We start from the raw sequence: 19,550 nt of genomic DNA, 5'->3' as shown, positions 1-19,550 counted from the left end.
AATTTTCATTACTTTCATTATTATTTTGGACAATTGCAAGACAATTTCACGTTTGCATTTAGGGAGATTCCTTTATTTTTTTCCAGTCATAAAGTCGCACAGCCAGCAAATGCTACAATGATTCCAGTACTTTTTGCAGCACAATATAAAAAATATTTTTTTTGTTACTGTTATTAGGAAATGGTTTTGATGAAAATGTATTGGGATTTCTTTTTTGTTTCCTTTGCCGTTGTGGTGTAACATGACCCAGATTTGCTCCCATGAGTATCTAGTACTTCCATACAGTAAGGAAGTGATCTTGTGAGTGTCTCCTGGGGGGAGGGATCAGCGTCTACTGTGTGATTGTTGTTTGCTGGGATGTGGAAACTGACTTTGGAAGAGATGGGAGGAGTAGATTGATGAAGTCACGAAGCAAAAGCTTAAAAACTACTCGCTGCCATCCAGACATTGAGCGCGTTTAGGGGATTTCCAGCTTGTTTCATTTTTTTGCCTCCTCTCTGGATGTTGGCTGCTGACGTTTAGAGTAGGAAGTGCGCTTAAGTGTTTGAGCGAGGTCAGAGAGGGCATCCAGGCTGGATCATGGTACGTTTTGGACGTCTGTCCTCATGGCACAGTTGGGATCTCCTCCACATGAATCCCGAAAGTCTGCCTGGTGAAGCATCTCTCAAAAGTCCATCGCCAACAAAGTGTCAGGTAAAGCAACGAGTTATTCGTGATGTTTCAATGAATGCTTCGTCAATTATTAAGCTTCAATCATTTTGATTGTACGCCGCCGTGTTTCTTATTACGTAAATGATTGTATTGAGCGGGAAGATGCTACGTGTCTGTGTGCGATGGAAGCTGAATGTGCACGTAATGGAAAGCCTTTAGCATCATTCCGCTGATGACACAAGTTTTGGGCCCCAGTGCTAGACAGACGATAAGGTCGTATCGTGGTTTTGATCACTGATTAATCGTTCGTCCTTAAGCTTCAATGGCTCTTTGTTCTGTCTCTGCTTTGACTAAGTGAAGTGTGTGACTCTGTGGGTGTTGTTGGCCCTGAGACTAGTGCTATGTTGACACTCAAGGTAAAGTTAAGAGATGAAATGTGACCTGGTCAGAATGGTGTTTGTCTAACATGCTTTTGTGGCTTAAGTGTCGGTCACTTAAACTGTTCTTCCACTTCCCTTTGTTTGTTTCATCATTATTTGAAGCTTGATCAAAAGCTGGTCTTATCTTCGCCGTATCTGTTCTTATCTTCAGATTGGTTGATGTTCTTCAGCTGAACTATGTTGTCTAGAAGGTTTAAGTAACAAGGAAGTTACATGCATCGATTCCCAGTGGTCAGTCTGTTGATAGGAACCAGAGTCTCAGACAGGAAGGCTTAGTAATATGTTGTGGTAAGCTGTAATAGTTTAACTAGGTTGAAAAAGGAATTGATTTGAGTGCTAGTAAACTCAACCGGTGTCATCATAAACATCTCAGCTGACTGCTAAACATTAAACATGATTCCTGAGTTATTAATGTTATATATTCATTTTTATCATGTGTAGTTGGCATTAAGAAATTAATTTATAGTTTGTATTTTTCTTATTGAAGATTTGCTTAGTCAATGTTGTAATAATATTAATGTATTACCTTTTTTGACCAGTTTCACCCTACATTTTGTCTCTCTGAATATCACTTACATTATCCAAGTAAATGGATTGTGAGCAGTTTGTTGACTTTAAGGATTTACTGTGTATTATATCCATTATGTATAATTTCAGTATGCATCAGGTCATGCATACATGCACGCTAATGAGCTATTTATGAGCTAAACAAGGGCTGGGTCTCATTTGCTAAGAAGCTCTATTAACGAATATTATTCACTTGGTCATTTCATTAAAGACGATGAACCGGTTTGTTTTATGTAAAAGTATACATCGTCATACATCATAAAGACTTACACATCATTAAGTAAGCCATGGCTATATACATAAAATAATAATCATGCAGAAATTCAAGAATTGATGTAGCACATACTACAGTCTGGGATTCCCCAAAGTTTCATATTGCAGAGATCATTTCCCTGGTACAGTAAAGAAGAATGGGATGCTTGGAAATCCAGAGGATCATCAGAACCTCTCATTTATGGTGACAGACTAAATCATTAAATGAATATACTTGCGCTAACAGTTTTGTCGTTTAAAAAGTATGTGCTTTTCTTAAATGTGTACTTGTTTGTTTTCTGTATAAAGGGACCAGAGTAAATTATTATAAACTTTGCAATGAAAGAAATGTGTTGCCAAAGGTGGACTTTTTGAGGCACCAGGATGTGTTTCTGGGACCCTGCAAGCTGTCTTCTTCTGCCCTCCCTCGTTACATGTGACTCTCTGTCTTTTAAGCAGCCACACCTCTTTTTCCTGTCCCACACAATGGGACAGGATCCTCCTAGTTGCCATGACGTTTGGGCTGTCCTATTCAGTAATGCAGGCAGACAGGCTCAGTTGGACAGCTTTACCCCTTGTTGCAGGTTGAGAAGCATCGGGAAACTAGAAAGGACCTCGTAGGGAGCCCTGATGAACCTCGTTTTTTTTCCCCCCCAAGTAAATTTAGGGCCGCTTAGTCACAAATAGGGATTTATTATTTTTCAAGAAATCTCTTAACTACCATCCAGGAGTTGCGGCGGTCTACAGCACTTGTGTATCTATTGGTGTTTTTGTGAACGTTCGAAGAGAGGAGGTTTTGAGTGATCACAGCAGCTGGCTCTAGCATGGGTCAGGCTCTGTGAACCCAGCTGAGGGATTACCATGGTCTACCTCTCATTTGACATGCCGCTCGCTTCCATGGTGAGTAGACCATACGCTCTAGGAACCCTGTTCTGCTTCGTAAATTTGTCAGTCATTCAGTCTGTCCGAGAATAAGAGTTGCCGGTTACAACTGATCCAAAAAGTGGGTGTCATTCCAACAAAATTATCTTTAGCTTATGGAGAATTTTTTTTTGCTTTACCGGTGCTCTGTAAATTTTATCAAAAATGGTGTTTCATTTTGTGGAAAGTGGAAATAAGTGGTGGGGGGGGAAGCTAAATATTGATTTATCAATCCATGTAAATTATAGATGTGTGGCTTTCAACAGGAGGACTCCTTTTGATGTGTTGTTTGTTTTACTCATTGATGTTTATACGGTACGTCCTTTGTTGGTTGTGCGTAATATAATTTGAACCCATGATAAAATCCTAAAACGGTCATAAAAATGTCTTGAATTTGCATCCCTAGTGCTGGTAGTGTGGTTATAACCAGCATTGAGATGTCCGCTGTCCATCCTCCTCAAAGTAGGGACATTTCCTGACATCTGTGTCCTCATCCTTTCACCCCAGATTCCGCAAAATTCCCCTCATCAAAGCCGTCTGCCCGTCTATCTGCCTCAGTTCTAAATTTAGCAAGGGGGGCATAGTGGCCAATCCATCATTCTTTTATTTCCTTCATTGCAGGGACGTTTATTATTTGCCCTCCCAACAGAAAAGCTCTTAATGGAATTCTAAACAGCCAGTATAGATGCTTCGAGTGTTACAGTGCATAGCTTGGTAGTCAATTTAGATGTTTGTGAAGCACAGCAATGGTTTAAAAAAATAACTTGTGTTTTTTTTTTATGCATAGCATAAGTGTTTATTAAAATGATATGCAAGTGGTTTAATAATTAAAAAAAATCCTCATATTAAACAGCAACTTTAATAACGATTATTTCTTGAGTAGTCATCCAGATTTCTGAAAGATCATGCGCAACAGGAATACGTTTACGTTAAATGTACATTAAAATACATTTTATAATATACTCATATAAAAAGTGGTTATTTTAAAATAGTAATTTTTCACCTGTTTTGATCAAATTTATATATATATATATATATATATATATATATATATATATATATATATATATATATATATATATATATATATATATATATATATAAATTGATCGAATGTAAGCATATAAGACTTTTTTTCAAAAACGTTTTGAAAAGTCCTAATTTGATTGGATACTTTATTAGAAATGCATTTAGTTAAAACACCTGCCCAAGTCTCTGAAGTGTTCAAATCAATTAGTTCTGTTATTGTGGCAGGTATCAGTTTCGCTGCTGTTTGTTTAGGGAATTCCATTGTTTTGTCTTTAGACCTTTCCTGTTTTTTCGTGCATTCCCCAAAAATGTCGTAGCGGTCTCTGGAATTTGCAGGAGTTGTTAATGGGTAACGGCGCTCGGGGCAGTGGAATTCCCTGGTCAACAAGCCCGTCTGCCTCCTGCTCAGTCAGATTACTATTTCCTTAGAAACTAAACAGCTGTTTGTTTGTTTAACTCGCTGCAGCTCGTAAGAGGCAGCGTGTCTAAGTAGAAAGATGTCGCAACGTTCTCCAGCAGAACAATTGCTTATGAAACAATAGCAGTCTTTATCTTTCCGAGCAGGGTTGCTGACCTCCTTGACTTTGGTATGATGTGAAGGGGAAATTGTAAGATTGAGCAGGATCTTATTGTTGGGGAAAAATCGGAATGAATCATGACGCATTACTTATTGCATATAATTTTTCAAGCTGTGGTTGGGTGATGCGCCATTTGAAATTTTTCAATTACGTATGTGCGTGTATAAATAGATCAGTTCTTCGTATTTATCTTTTTCTAAATCTCTTGTTTACCTCTCACACCCCTCATTCTGTGTTGGTGATAACGGTCTCTCTCCTATCTGTTGCCCTCGACATACTGGTTGATATGCTTCTCACAAACCTCTATCTTCTTTTGTAAACAGTTTTTCATTCCCACCCAGATCTTACAGTCTTCCATCTCTTCCTCCTCGCAGGGTCAGTCCCGTCGGCGGAAGAACATGACGGAGTTTCTGGGCGATGCCAACATCCCATCCCCGGACACTCTGGCCATGCTAGGAGGGACTTTACCGAGCGTGCCTCCAGGAGGTTTGCTCCCCGGTGTCGCCGCCGGACCGGACAACTGGAAGAACCGTGCCACAAATCGCATCAGCGTGTTCTTCGGGGCCGGATCTGGAAAGGTAACCCTTATCTCGCTCATCTTGAAAACCCACAGGAAGCTCGTGGAAAGAAAGGCGTGATGGTGCAACTTTCCATCTTGTGATTTCCAGTAAAAAGATTTCATGCGAAGAAACCGAAACTCTGTTTGTAGCAGGTTGCGCCATAATCTGGTTTCCAGTAAACTTGGAATTGTATATAATGGTTTATAAAAAAAGGGCTCAGGTCATTCAAGAAATTTTGCATTGCGTTGCTTGCCCGCTAATAAATCCTCTGCAGTGAATGGGTGCCATCAGAATGCAAACAGCTGATCAAAATCACATTAATGCACACCACTCCAGTCCATCAATTAATATCTTGAGAAGATTGTTGTGTGTGTTTATAGCAAATCTACCAAGATGTTTTTTTTTACTTAAAATTATGATTTACAGGCAAAATGCAAGTAAGATACTGTCCGAAGTATTGCTTTCTCCAGTGAAAATGTGTTTTTGTCTGAATCAGGAGAGAAACATGCACAGATCAAGCTCTGTTTATGACTAAAAACAATCTAAAGTAGTTCTGAACAAATAAGCTGGTGGAATTCAATACGAGAGGATAACAAAGGAAAGCCTTTTTTCTAGAGAAATCAATTATGATTCGGGGACATAATAACGGGTTTGCTTTTTTTGTTTAGTAAAAACACACAGCTTTTCAGTTCACAAGAAATGAATAGATTGACAGGAGTGGCAAATGGTCGTTTTCGGCGAATTATTCCTTTTAATAGATGACTAAAACAATACAACGCAATTCCGTGAGCCTTAAAAACTCCCTTTTGGAAAGTTTCGGCCTCCGTTTACACCAGATGCATGACCAATGGAGACGGTGGCTGTCACTCACCTGTCATTTCACACTTCCATCCCTTTCACAGTGAGCTATGAAACCCCCAAACAAGATAGACAGGGGGTGTTCTTGCCTCCCACTGGGACTCTCTTTTTTACAAAAGAAGGGTTAACCAGGGCCAAAGCACCATCTCCTGCAGCCACTACAGGCAGCCTGTAGTCCATCTGTGTCTGGCCTCTATTGTTTGGAAGCACTCAATGCTAAATACTAGTCGTCATAAGTACACCAGCCATCCCATTACAGGACAATAGCCCCAGTGGCACACGGGCCGCCAGAGAGGGTCACCGACATGAATGGATGGGCTTTAATTGTGAGGTTAAAGAGAAGGTGGTGTTTAGTGAAAAGGGGTGTTTGTTAGGTGTCATAAACCCTGTCGGGGGTGTTCTGTTGGAAAAGACAGGCAGCGCCTCAGCTGTCTGACAGTTTTTGGCGGTCTGCTGATGTGAATTGTGCTGCGATTTTGCCACAGTGCAAACTTTTTTATTTCTTTTTATTTTAAAAATGTTCTGTCATCACCAAAACAAACTATGATGGCATTTTGGGAATAATTACCATGGCGATGCTGTGATTTTTGGACATGTACTGCGGTAAAACCTTGGTGTTCTTTAAATTAAAAAAATTTAGTGTTAAAAGTTAAGTAGGATATTTAAATGTTTTTGAAAGAAGTCTTTTAAACTCACCAAGACTTTATGTGATTAAAAGAAAATCTGAGAATAAAAAACACTGTGAAATATTAATACAACCTAAAATAAAACTTTTGGATAGATTACTACTGTTAACTATTAACTACAACTTTTCCTTCAATAAATTCTTAATTCTTAATAGTTAGTTAGGTAGTTTAGGTATGATTATGGATGTGGAGTAAGCAATTAATATGTACTTAAATTGCTCTGATAAATGTCTTTTTTTGGTAATAAAGATGCTAATACACAACTAATAGGTGTTACCAAATGTTTTCATATATTTTAAAGTGTAATTTATTCCAGTGATGAACACTAAATATTCGGCAGCCATTACTCTAGTTTTCAGAAATGTTTCTAAACTGCTGATTTAATTCTGGATTCTGTCCAAAAGAACTACATTCAACACTTTACAGTATGGTTAGTTATAACATTAGTTAACTATATTAGTTAACATGGACCTTGAAAATTGAACGATACTTCTACAGCAGTTAATGTTCATGTCAGCATTTACTAATGCATTCATTAAAATCACGAGTTGTTTTTAACATTAATGCACCGTGAGCTAACATGAACAAATAATGAACTCTATTTTTATTTACTAACAATAAAAAAAGATTAATAAACACTGTAACGAATGTCGATCATTGTTCGTTTATGTGAGTTAATACTTTAATGTTAACTTTTAAAAGTGTCTTTACTGCAACTTTTGGTCAATTTAATAAATCCTTGCTGAACATTTAATGTTCATCTTTTAAAAAAGATATTGGAGTGTATTACAATGTACAATTAGATAAGATAGATGTTAATAAAGTATTATTTATTTTACATGGAATGGGGTGATGTTTTAAAGATAGACTTTATACAGTTTTTTTTATTTTATGTATTTTTTATTCATTTGTTAAGTCAGTGTGTATCCCAGAGGATCAACTGTCTCTTGTTTATGTCTGTGTGTCAGGAGGTGGACCGCGTGGAGCTGCTTCACACTAAGCTGCAGGCGTACACACAGTTCGGTCTGCCCAAGGTTCCTTCTCAGCTTGCCTTCCACCAGGATTCCTGGGAGGAGGAAGAGGAGGAGCCCAACCTGACACTCGAGGACAGCTGGAGGCAACTGCTGGAGGACCCCGAGGTACCGGCACACTGACTGATCTTCTGTCCTGGGACGTAATCCCATGGGACCATACATAACCATTTGATTGATCGCTGGAGCGAACACATGTACACATAACCAATTACCCTCAGTCGACCCATTAGCCAATAGCATTTGTCTGATTTGTAAGATATTTTACATGTGAAATCTTCTTTTCAGAGTCTAAGTCGACGTCAGTTTCAGCAGCAGGAGGCGATCTGGGAGCTCATCCAAACCGAGGCTACCTACATCAAGAAACTCAGGGTCATCACTGATGTAAGTTCATCAGTGCTTATCAGTGCATTTTTCCGTATCAGTCCTTTCAAAGACTTATTAAAGTTGCTCTCTTTCTAAATAAGTGTCCCTAATGGAACTGGATGCTGGTTGTTGTTTGTGCAGCTTTTCTTGTGTGGCCTGCTGAACCTTCAGGACAACAGTCTCCTGCTGGAGGTGGAGCCCGCTCGGCTCTTCAGCAGCGTCCACGACATTGTACATCTGCACTCCACGCTGTGGGTTCAAGTCATGTTTCCGGTGCTGGAAAAAGCTCGGAGCACACGGAGCTTGATCGACCCGGCGGACCTGGAGCAGGGATTCAGTACGGTGAGTCTCACGAGAGTATTTTTGTCTCGTCTTACATTGCAAATATATAAACATATTAAAGACGCGTTATGATACCGAGTCTGTCTAGCTGAAAAATTGAGATTAGTGAGGAAAAAAGTGAATTTATATTTCGAAGAAACTTGCATTATGGGAATTTTTTTTTTTTTTATCCATTGGCAGGTGTTTATTTTCTTTTTAAGTATAAATCACTTAATTTGGATATATTTTCCAAAAATGTTTAGATTTACTTGATATTCAAAATATTCTTAGTAAATATTTTAAATATTTTATTTCCTTGAAACAAAATTAGTCTTGTGTTCCGAAAAAATTATCAAAATGAAGTGACTTCATGCTTAAAGGAAGAAAAAAGCAAGTCATCGTGTACAAACGACCGATGAACATCTTTAAAACCATGTTTTTATATGCATTAAAATATATAATGTCTCAAAAACATCTGCTGAAATTTGTTTCGACATCTGCGCATGACCAAATGTTTTCAAACACTTTGGATAGACAGATGAGAAAGCTGAATATGTACAGGCTGGTTGTAAAGCTGCTTATCTTCTGGCCGAAAGGTGAAAAGTGTCTTGTTTGTGTGGATAGTTTGCATCCAGGTTCCAGCCGTACATGCGGTACTGTATGGAGGAGGAGAGCTGTATGGAATACATGCGTTCGCTGCTTAGAGACAACGAGCTCTTCAAGATCTACATCACGGTGAGTGAACGCATAACGGTAAAACAGCAAAATACAGTATAAAATGAACAAATAAAATGTCTATAGAAGCCTGTTTCCACTGAATTAAAAATAAAAAATGAATTATAAACTCGCAATTGCAAGTTATAAAGTTAGAAATGTGAGATATAAAGTTGCAATTCTGAGAAAAATCAGAATTGCATGGTATAAACAGAATTGTGACTATATATCTCTGATATTGTAACTCATATATATGATATGAAGTCGTGAAAGGTAAACTTGCAATTATGAGTTATAAAGTCCAATTTCGAGCTGAAAAAAGGACTGATATGTACTCAGAATTGCGAGTTTATGTCTCACAATTCTGACTTTGTATCTCACAGTCCTAAGAAAAAAAGAGATAAAATGTCGGAACCTTAAAAAAAAAAAAAAATTGTACTCAGTGGCAGAAACCGGCTTCGGTAAATGTCTCCCTATTGATTTAAACTTAGTTTGTAATCAGTGAATCTTTTATCGTAACAGTGGGCAGAAACGAACAAACAGTGTAACCGTCTGAAGCTAGCGGACATGCTAGCCAAACCGCACCAGAGACTAACCAAGTACCCTCTGCTCCTGAAGACCATCCTGAAGAAAACCGATGACCAAACCTCTAAAGAAGCGCTCAACAACATGGTTAGACGCTTTGCAAGGCTATACCTCGCAGAGGCCCGGTTATCGTTTTTCAGTGCGTTCATCAAATGCGCTTGTGTACGTTTGCAGGTGGCATGTGTGGAGAGCTTCATTAACAGTGTAGACTCTCAGATGCGTCAGAAGCAGGAGCAGCAGAAACTGGCCGCCATTTCGGCTCGAGTGGAGTCCTACGAGGCTGTGGAGGGAGCTAGCGAGGAGGTGGAGAGGGTAAGGTCCATTATCTAGCCTCCAAAGGCATAGAAATGCATCGTTTCGTGTGATAAACTTGGTTTTGGTTTAAGCAAGCTGTGATTTATGTGGCAAGCGGTTAATTTAACTTCCCTCGTCGCTTCTTGACGTATGTCGACAGGCTCTGAAGGAGTTCAACCGAATCGACCTGACCGCGCCGATGATTGGCACTTCACCAGAAGCAACCAGGCAACTGCACCTGGAGGGGGCGCTCCGCATGAAAGAGGGCAAAGACAGCAGGGTCAGTTCAGATTTGGAAACATTAGCAATGTAGTTAACGCTTGCCACCGTCCTTAAAGGGACAGTACACCCAAAAATGTAATTCCCAACCTGTGAGACAAAAATACGATATTTTGATTTTTTTTTTTTTTTTTTTTTTTTTCGTATTCAGCAAGAAACAGATTTTAAATGATGTGAGCAAATGACAGACGTTTTAGTTCTGGGTGAAACATCCCTTTAGGATTCCTCGAAGCTTTATTGCTGCCTGTGAGTTTATGTGTAGTTTGTCGTGTTTTGTCTCGTGTAGATGGATGTTTACTGCTTCCTTTTCACTGATCTGCTGCTGATCACCAAACCGGTGAAGCGTTTGGAGAAGGTGAAAGTGATCCGACAGCCTCTCCTCCTGCATAATGTGGTGTGCAGAGAACTCAAAGACACAGGTGAGGGTCAAGCACGTAACCACGTTATGCATTTGATATGACGAAGGAGGTGAACCAAACGGTGCATTGTGCAATAATAACGGTTATGATTTTCTTTGCTTTTCCTGTCTTAGGCTCGTTTGTCCTCATCTACCTCAATGAGTTCAAGAGCGCTGTGGCTGCCTACTCTTTCCAGGCCAACAGCACCACCCAGGGGAGAAGTTGGACTGATGCGATTTGCAATGTGCAGGTAAAAATCACACCAATAACGACCTCTGTTTGACCTTTCGGATACTGTAAATGATTAGAAGTGTTCTCTCGGTAGAGGAGTTTAAAGATTTAGCTAACTTGTAAATGCATTTTAGAATCAACTGCAGCGGCTGCGGACTGAGGAAGCTCGCAGACAGAAGGCTTGTCTGAAGAAAAGACTTCAGGAAGACCAGGAGGAAGACGAGGACAGCTGTAACTCCACAGCTAGTTCACCTCAGTTTAGACATAAAGATCAGAGCAACAGGTATTTTATTTCATTTTTAAATGTGATTTATAATTATTGTAATGTAATTAATAAAAAAATTATAACTGCCTTATACTAATTTAATCATATTTTATGATTGCATTGTATTATATTTATATATTATAATAACTCCGTAAACCTGCTTTGGAACAACCTTATTAGACAAAGTGAATGGCAAAGTTGATGAAATAGAAATGCAAAATTCAGTTTAATGAAACAAAAAGCAAATAAAGAAAAAAAAAAATATAGATTTACAACAACAAAAAAATTACAAAAACGAATAGTACGTATTAGGGTTTTTTTATTAGTTTGTATATCATATTATTTTTCAATTCTTTTCTGGTTTTATATTAAATTAACCTTTGTTTTCTTTTTTTAAACAATGCATTTCTTTATTTTATTTGAACATAAAATTAACTGATAGTAAAAATTTATTTATTGAAATTAAAAAAAAGCAAATAATTAAAAAATTCATTCAATAGATTAGATTGAACTACTTTTTTTATCTATCTGTCTGTCTATCTATCTATCTATGTGTGTGTTTTTGCTGATCTTTTTGTTTTATCACAAACCCACAGCATTGTTTCTTATCTTATCTATTGTCTTAGCCAATCAGATGGCTCCACAGAAACCCTGTCAGTGATGGATATGGATGAGTCTGGATCGTCTTTGGATCCTTCTGCTCTTCAGCCTGACCTAGGTGGTCATTCGGACCAGGATGCCGGTCTGTCCCAACACGTCCCCCAGCGGGCCTTTGAGCCCCATCCGGACAGTCAGGAGGGCTCAGACCCGGACCCACAGTGCCGTTCCATGTCCATGGACAGCGCTTACGGGACCCTCTCTCCAGAGTCCATGGTGGAAACCCAGAGTCGAGTGGCCCCGGTAGAGGAAGATGACTCCGAGGACGACAAGGAGACGACGGCCGACGAGGGAGATGACGACGAGCAAGTAAATGCAGAGGAAGACGATGATGAGGAAGACAAAAGTTTATTCGGATCTCAGAACTCAGTGGCTCTTTCTGTAAAGCCCAGGCGCCGGCCGCCCGTCCAGTGTCGCCTTCCGTTTTTAGAGAGACTCGCCGTCAAATCCCGCTCCGAGGACAACCTGCTGTCCACCGTTAACCATGAAAACGGCAATCACGGTGTGGTCCGGGCAGCCACGGAGCGCACAGGAAGTCGGCACACGTGGGAGCAGAGGATTAAACATTTAGAAGCGCCGCTCAGCAGGAGCCTGACGGAGCTCAAACCTGCAGAATCGGACGAGTGTATCCGGACGGATGCAGAGACGGAAGAAAGCCGCAGTCTCACGTGCAGCTTGCCCTCGGGCATGCTTTTGGACACATTGAGACGGGCCAAAATTGCACACGAGGCTGGTAGCAACCTGATTCCCTGCAGCGCGTCGGACGGGGAGCTCTCGCCCCCTGGTGGCCTGGAGAGAACTGGCCGATGTAACAGACCCCAGCAGCACAAAAAACTCACACTGGCCCAACTCTACAGGATACGCACCACACTGGTGCTCAACTCCACCCTCACAGCCTCGTAAGTGTCACGTCTGTGATTGCATTGCATTATTATTACAGTAATTAGGACGTAGGGAGAAAAAAGGACTAATTATAAATTAAAAAAAAGAATTTATAAGTAAATAAAATGTACTTTATTTCTTATTTTCATTTAATTAAATTAAAACTCACTTAAAACAATTGTTATAATGCTGGCAGTTGCTATACAAATTGTACAAATATTCCACTTGCTTAATTTATGTAGCTCTTTTTTTTTAACTAAGTGGTATTTTATTAAAATATAAAAATTTAATTCAATTATTATTTTATTTTTTAATAATAAATTCACTTTTTTATATAAAATTGTCGCATTTTGTATAATTGGCAACAGCCTTTATATAAACAGAAGAAAACTTTGATGAACAAATGTTGACTAAAGACAAGAACGAAGACAAATGTGTGTGTGTGTGTGTGTGTATATATATATATATATATATATATATATATATATATATATATATATATATATATATATATATAATTACATCATATCAAATGGAACTACCATTTAATTTATATAGTGTTATATTAGTTTATATAGTACATTTTTATTAGTAAGCTATCAATGAAAAGAACAATAGTCATTTTGGCCAGGATACTTTTAGTTATTTATCTTTTTTATTACTTTACCTGCTTATATAAGAGACTTCAAAAACAACTACCCATTTGATTTCACTGTAATAATAAATTTATTAGGGCTTTAAAATTATTAATTATTAACAATTTATCGTATGTCGACAAACTTTCGAATGCAATTTCGCAGCCTCTTTTGCAGCACGTCCTCCTCCTGCCCTCAGATCAAATATTATTCTTGTACCGAGAGCGCTTTGCGTTGCTGTGTTAAAAAGTTTTCTAACTCTCATCGTCCCCTGTCTCCTCAGAGAAGTGTAGCATCTTTCTGGCACAGACGTTGAGGGGACGGCGTTGAGAGACTGAATGCACTCCACCCAGTGAGTCCCGGCCGCATGGATTCCCCAGCTCGTGTAGCTTTCCCTGCCGCATCTCCGCGGGAGGGACGTCCGCAGACTCATGAACTCCCATGCACTTTGTAAAACTTCTAAAGAGATCAAAGCTTTCGGCGAGAGACGGCGCTATCATCCGGGTGATAACCAAATATACAAAATGATCGGGGAAAAGTGCAACCCGAAGAAGCCCTTACCGTGGGACGTTCGAGGTTTCAACGGGGTCACGTGACTCTGCAATTGCAAACGAGAAAATGAAAATAAAAAGGCCACATCTCGGATTCCTTAATCGCCCTGTTTGCTTTCTAAGAGTTCGATTCGCGTCAACCGCGCTGCTGTTCGTGACCGTGTGTGTTTGTGAATGAGAAAGCGTGTGACCGAGTGAGATCCACCTGAACCAAATCACTGTTTGACTTCGTATGACTTGAGCGGCCACTGCGGCGCGTTATGCGTTACTTTAGGACCAGTGTTACGTTCGTACGACGGGAATATTTCTGTCGCGCAACTGCTTATGCTATTAAATCTTTGGGTAGACGTGGTTTATATATACACGAGCGCATCGAAGCCCTTACTGTATATTGTGTCGTGTATGTTGGATTCATAAATGCATAACAAGTATCTGAAATGCTTCAGTAGATGTGGTATTAAAAGCAAGACGGGACTGAAAGAAATCTGTATTTTGGTTTATAAGGTTTAAGGATTCGGGAAGCGTCGCCTGACACTAGATGAGCACTTATTAGAGATCATCTGACACTGAATAGGGTGTTTGGTTTAAGTGGAAGTTCGTTAGTTTTCAAACAATAACATGTATTGATGATTTATTGTTTGTTTGGTTTTTTGTTTTTTTTTTTTTTTTTTTTGTTTTTCCGTGATCTCATGATTTTGCCAATACTGCTGTTACCCAAAAGGTTGAACTGAAAGTGACTAGTGCTTAAACTAAAGTCCTCCTGAGCTCCCTTTTTGAAAGAAAGAAACAAAAAAAAAATCACCCTGCCCGAATTAAATATGGAGCATTACGTGTTTACTGATTAGGCTTTTTGTGTTTGTCATATTTATTGAGCTTGCATTGTTTTATATATATATATAATATGGTCTATAATAGTATCATTTCACTTCACGGTTGTATTTGTTTTTTGTTGTCTTAAATTTGTTCAATGTCATTTGTTGAATTGATTTTGAAATCTGCTAAGAACCAAAATAACCTTGTTTTCCCATGTGAGGGAGTGTTCCTTAAATGTCTTTCAAAATAAAAGACATCTTTCAGTACTCAAGAGTTTGATGTGACTTTTGACCTCAGAGAGAGAAAGAAAAGGATATGAATAATGCTGTTGACAAATGTGCTTTACTAAATTTGGAGTAACTGAGATGTTAAGCTCATCTAGCTACGTTAATAAACCTAAATAGTAGTTTATAAGGGGCTAAACGCAACGTAAATGTAGCTAATAATAGCCTGAAATAGTAAAAATGCCATGCTGTGCAATAATATTGCCTAGGAAAAAAATAGTAAATGCTTGAATAATGTTGCAAATTATTTTTATTTTAAATAAACGCTATTGTTTTAACCGCTTAACGTGTATTTAAAGCTGCAGTCCGTAACTTTTTTTTATTGTGTTTTTAAATTTATATAATAAGCGAGCACACCATAACTTCATTGTCCAAACTGTATTTTTGGCTCGTCCTAAATTACTACGGTACACCTGAAATAAGTGTTTATATTTGGACTATTTTTCGGAGTAGCCCAGTACCTGCGTTATTCGCCTTGCGATCCGAATAGACTTAAACCGAGAGAAGTAGTCCCGGCTAAAATGTTCTTCCGCAAGGCGTAGAACGCCAAAAGTTACGGACTGCAGCTTTAAGTTAAAAACACGCGCACACACACAGTAATAAACATAATAATGTAATGTAATAGGTAATATAAATAATATATGAGTCGATAAAAGATCAAATAGTGCAAACAAAAGTAGTTCCTCACCATGAGCACTAGAGGGAAGTATTAGAATAAAAAAACCTCGGTGAGGCTGATTCGCTGTCATTGAACTGGCTCTGCATGAGGCGGCTAATGTCACTTTAGCTTTTAAGGTAATATTTCTCACTCAGTTTTACCGTATATAAGAACTTCCTAAACTTACTTCACTCTAAAAAAAAAAAGCTCATCTCAGTGTCACTGGGCCTCAGGGTTTTCCAGCAGATAGTCAAACATTAGAAAGTGTAATCTAGAAAGGTCTAATATGAGGCTGTATAAACAGTTACTTCCACTGATACACATTCATCTACAATCTGTCGAGCTTCGACTATACAGTATATGTAATCAAACGCAGATCGGCTTTGATTCATCATGCAGCAAATGTCTGTCTCGCTGAATATGTTTTACTGTAACATAAACACGAGCCGAGATGCTGGGCCGTGTGTTTACGCGGGGCGCGGCCTCCTCTTACATTTGCCCCCCTCAAAAGCGTAATGCATCTTATCAGCCAGGTTTTTGACATTCGTGCAATCAGATCTTTCTGGGTTGGCCAAAATTCTGTGCATGGCAGCGCTTGGCATTCTGGGATGTGTGCGGGCCAAGGTGTATTTACAGGTGATTATATCAGCTAATCGGTGGATTACAGCATGTTGACTCCACACAAGACCCTAATCCTCATGGAAAAGACAGCGTTCCGGCCCATGGGATTTTCTGCATTAATCCCATCCTAGATTTGCCGGATCCAGCCCCGACCAACCACCCCCCTCCCGATTCCCACATCTGGCCTTCTGGGGCTTATCAATGTAATCCTCCATTTTAGAAGTAGTTTATTATGCTTCATCGCTGATACACTGGACTTTAATTATAAAAATGCAGCTTTACGCTGTGACCAAAAGTAATTACACAACCTGAGTCTATTAGCTGCGCTGTTTGTGTGTGTGTGTGTGTGTGTGTACCTTCTCATAGTACAATATCATGGTACAGTGATTTTATTATATATATATATATATATATATATATATATATATATATATATAGACAAACACAGGTATATAAACAAATGAAATACATTAGTCAGCAGGGATGATTTGAATATTTCGTAACAATGTTGCAATTTTCATTTAAATAAATCCCATTCTTTTGGACTTTATGTCCATCAAAGAATCATGGGCAAAAAGGGAATCATGTTTTTCACAAAAATCAGGGTTAAAACCACGGCTAAAATGTAATTGATAAAAAAGAAGGCACATTTCAGCTAGTTGATTTGAGGCAATATTTTAGTTAGTTAAATTTTTGAAAAAAACCCAAAAAAATTAATGCTAAAAAAATGACAAAACAACTAAATTATTAAAACTTTAACCTATATATTTATATTGGTCTACATTTTGATCGTATTACACATTTTTAGAAGTGACAGTCATGTTTTGTAATAATGTAAAATATTTTCTTTTAATCATTAACTGAAATAAAATAAAATAAAAATTTAGTTCAAGGCAAAATAATAACCTGTTTTTGCACATATATATATATATATATATATATATATATATATATATATTCTTTTAAAATATATAGTTCAGATGCAGAAAGCTAGATATTAGTGTATATATATATGAAAATTAATACATAAATTTTTGTGCAATTAATTTGATTATTTTGATTGACGCTGTACTGTACGTCTGTCACCACTTCAGACACAAACGATCATAAACTCCCGCTTCTCCTTGTGACAGATGTCATAAAGCATCCTGTAAAAATTGTCTGATTAACACAAAAGGGCACTTTGGCAAATCCAGATTACGAGAGCACTTTCCTTTATTAAACGCCGCCAATCCCAGCACTCTCCGCAGCTCTGGGATTAAGAGCAGGTAGACGCCATTGTCTGCCAAACAATCCCTCTGTAAGCCCGCCGGTGACGTGTGTGTGTGTGTGTGTGTGTGAACATCCCTCTCTGAGTTCTCTTTAATCAACATCATGCTCTTTAGAGGCCGAGGTGATTGGATTTAGGTTGTGTTTGTATGAGGAAGAGGAATATGAACGGGAGCTGAGGTATGAGGTATGTTTACTGGGCTGCGCGACAAGCACCGGCCATATGGAGACACTCAGCATGAGAACGGCTGATTGACCTTTGTATTGTCACTAAAGCTGCCAAGCAACATCTGGCCTCATTAGGCACAGTGGTTTTTATCAGGTTAACATGGAATATTGTGTACAGACCCAAACAGGAGACGTGGAAATCCGGTTTGAGGTTTGATATCTCTCCACACACCAGATGGAGAAACAGCATCCTGACAGGTTTTAATTACGGTTGTTTTTATTATTTCATTGTCATTATGATTTTTCATATATATATATATATATATATATATATATATATATATATATATATATATATATATATATATATATATAAAACATAAAAAGCCACCAAAGGAACCAAATCTAAATTCTCGAATTTGGGTATTATTGATGTATTAAGTAACTTTTTTAAATCAAAAAACAAAACAAAATAAATAAAATATTACGGTTCACATAATTTATATGCTAAATGAAAGCAAATTTTAATTTTTGGGTGTTTTTTTATTATTGTTGTTATGAATTACTTCTATTTACCCATTTTTATTCTACTAAAATTTGTTATAATTATTTGTTACAATAAAATAATAAAATAAAATAATAATAATAAAATATATATCTTTGATGGAACCAGTCTCTAATTTTTTTTATACTTTAAGTTGGTAATTATAATATGGGAATTGTATATTGAATATGCACTATAATAAATAAAACACAAAAAAGCATCACCGATGATTATTCATAATAAAGTTCACATAATTCATAAGCCATAAGAAACCAGGCCTGAGTTTTCTTTTTCTTCTTCTTCTTCTGCCTGGCTTAATATTTAAGCTGTTTTTCTGTTCTGATTCTGTCCCATTAGACGTAACATATGTCTGCGAGCTCATGATCATTACTTAGGTGTTTTGAAAAATGAAAGTGACCATACGGCACAGTTTATAAAAACAACTTTGCCGAGATTACTGTTATTGTATCAGCCTTAAGGAGCTTATTGTCATTGCGGTATTGTATTTTTGAGTGGGTTAATGCACATGAAAATGAAATGACAAGCATATTACTTAATTAAATGGAGATGCCAGATGCTGCTAGTGAGAAGGGAGGTAGAGTTGTGATGTAAACGGGTTGCATTTACCACCATTTCTGCAATTAATCTGGTGTACTGTAGTTCATACCTTCAGATTACCAGATGTCAAATCCCCGAGGCCAAAGTAAAAAGATAACATGCAACATTGAATTATTTTGCCTTCTAAATGCAAATACAGGAAGAGAACAGAGTTTGATTATTAACCCAAATCCATATCAGATTATTTCATCCAAACATACATTAGCTAAATAAGCGTGACGGACTAATGGTTGAGCATGGGACTAGCCGTCATCAGCCGACCTCGCCAAATGTCCAGTCATTAAACACCTTGGGAACGCTCCAGTTCAAGTGAAAATAAAGCCTATAGTTCATTGTAAAGCTCTGGATATCAGCGGCCGTCTTGTCTTTGGTTACGAAAAGGCATTGAACATTTCCCATGAGAGGAAAGTTTTTTTTGTGACAACGTGCCCCAATGGCATCTGCCAGCAAAGGTTTTGTTTTTCCTTGCTTGATTACTTGCATAATATGTATTTCTTAAGATTTATAGGCTATATAATTAAATAAATTATAAAAATAAAAATATTTTTCATTTATATATATATATATATATATATATATATATATATATATATATATATATATATATATATATATATATATATATATATATATATATATATATATATATGATATATATATATATATATATATATATATAATATATATACACATATACACACACACACATATATATATATATATATATATATATATATATATATATATATACACACACACATAGCCTATACATCTTCAGAAAACATCTAAAAAAAACATTTCAATTTAAAATATTTATATTTACT

General features: G+C 37.6%; 1 protein-coding gene across 1 annotated transcript in view; it reads left to right on the top strand.

Annotated features, from left to right (window-relative positions):
• Positions 1 to 12,586, top strand: part of plekhg5b (pleckstrin homology domain containing, family G (with RhoGef domain) member 5b) — a 54,858-nt gene extending 42,272 nt beyond the window's left edge. The window contains 12 exon segments of the mRNA XM_043230286.1: positions 4,813 to 5,016; positions 7,511 to 7,681; positions 7,862 to 7,957; positions 8,081 to 8,281; positions 8,885 to 8,995; positions 9,497 to 9,646; positions 9,734 to 9,871; positions 10,014 to 10,133; positions 10,419 to 10,551; positions 10,665 to 10,780; positions 10,896 to 11,044; positions 11,653 to 12,586. Of these exon segments, the coding sequence (XP_043086221.1) occupies positions 4,813 to 5,016; positions 7,511 to 7,681; positions 7,862 to 7,957; positions 8,081 to 8,281; positions 8,885 to 8,995; positions 9,497 to 9,646; positions 9,734 to 9,871; positions 10,014 to 10,133; positions 10,419 to 10,551; positions 10,665 to 10,780; positions 10,896 to 11,044; positions 11,653 to 12,586 (2,523 nt within the window).
• Positions 12,587 to 19,550: the final 6,964 nt, after the last annotated feature.

The sequence above is a fragment of the Puntigrus tetrazona genome, unplaced genomic scaffold (assembly GCF_018831695.1).
Source record: "Puntigrus tetrazona isolate hp1 unplaced genomic scaffold, ASM1883169v1 S000000148, whole genome shotgun sequence".
Taxonomy (NCBI): domain Eukaryota; kingdom Metazoa; phylum Chordata; class Actinopteri; order Cypriniformes; family Cyprinidae; genus Puntigrus; species Puntigrus tetrazona.
The sequence above is the reverse complement of the archived record's forward strand: the minus strand, read 5'-3'. Positions and strand labels throughout refer to the sequence as shown.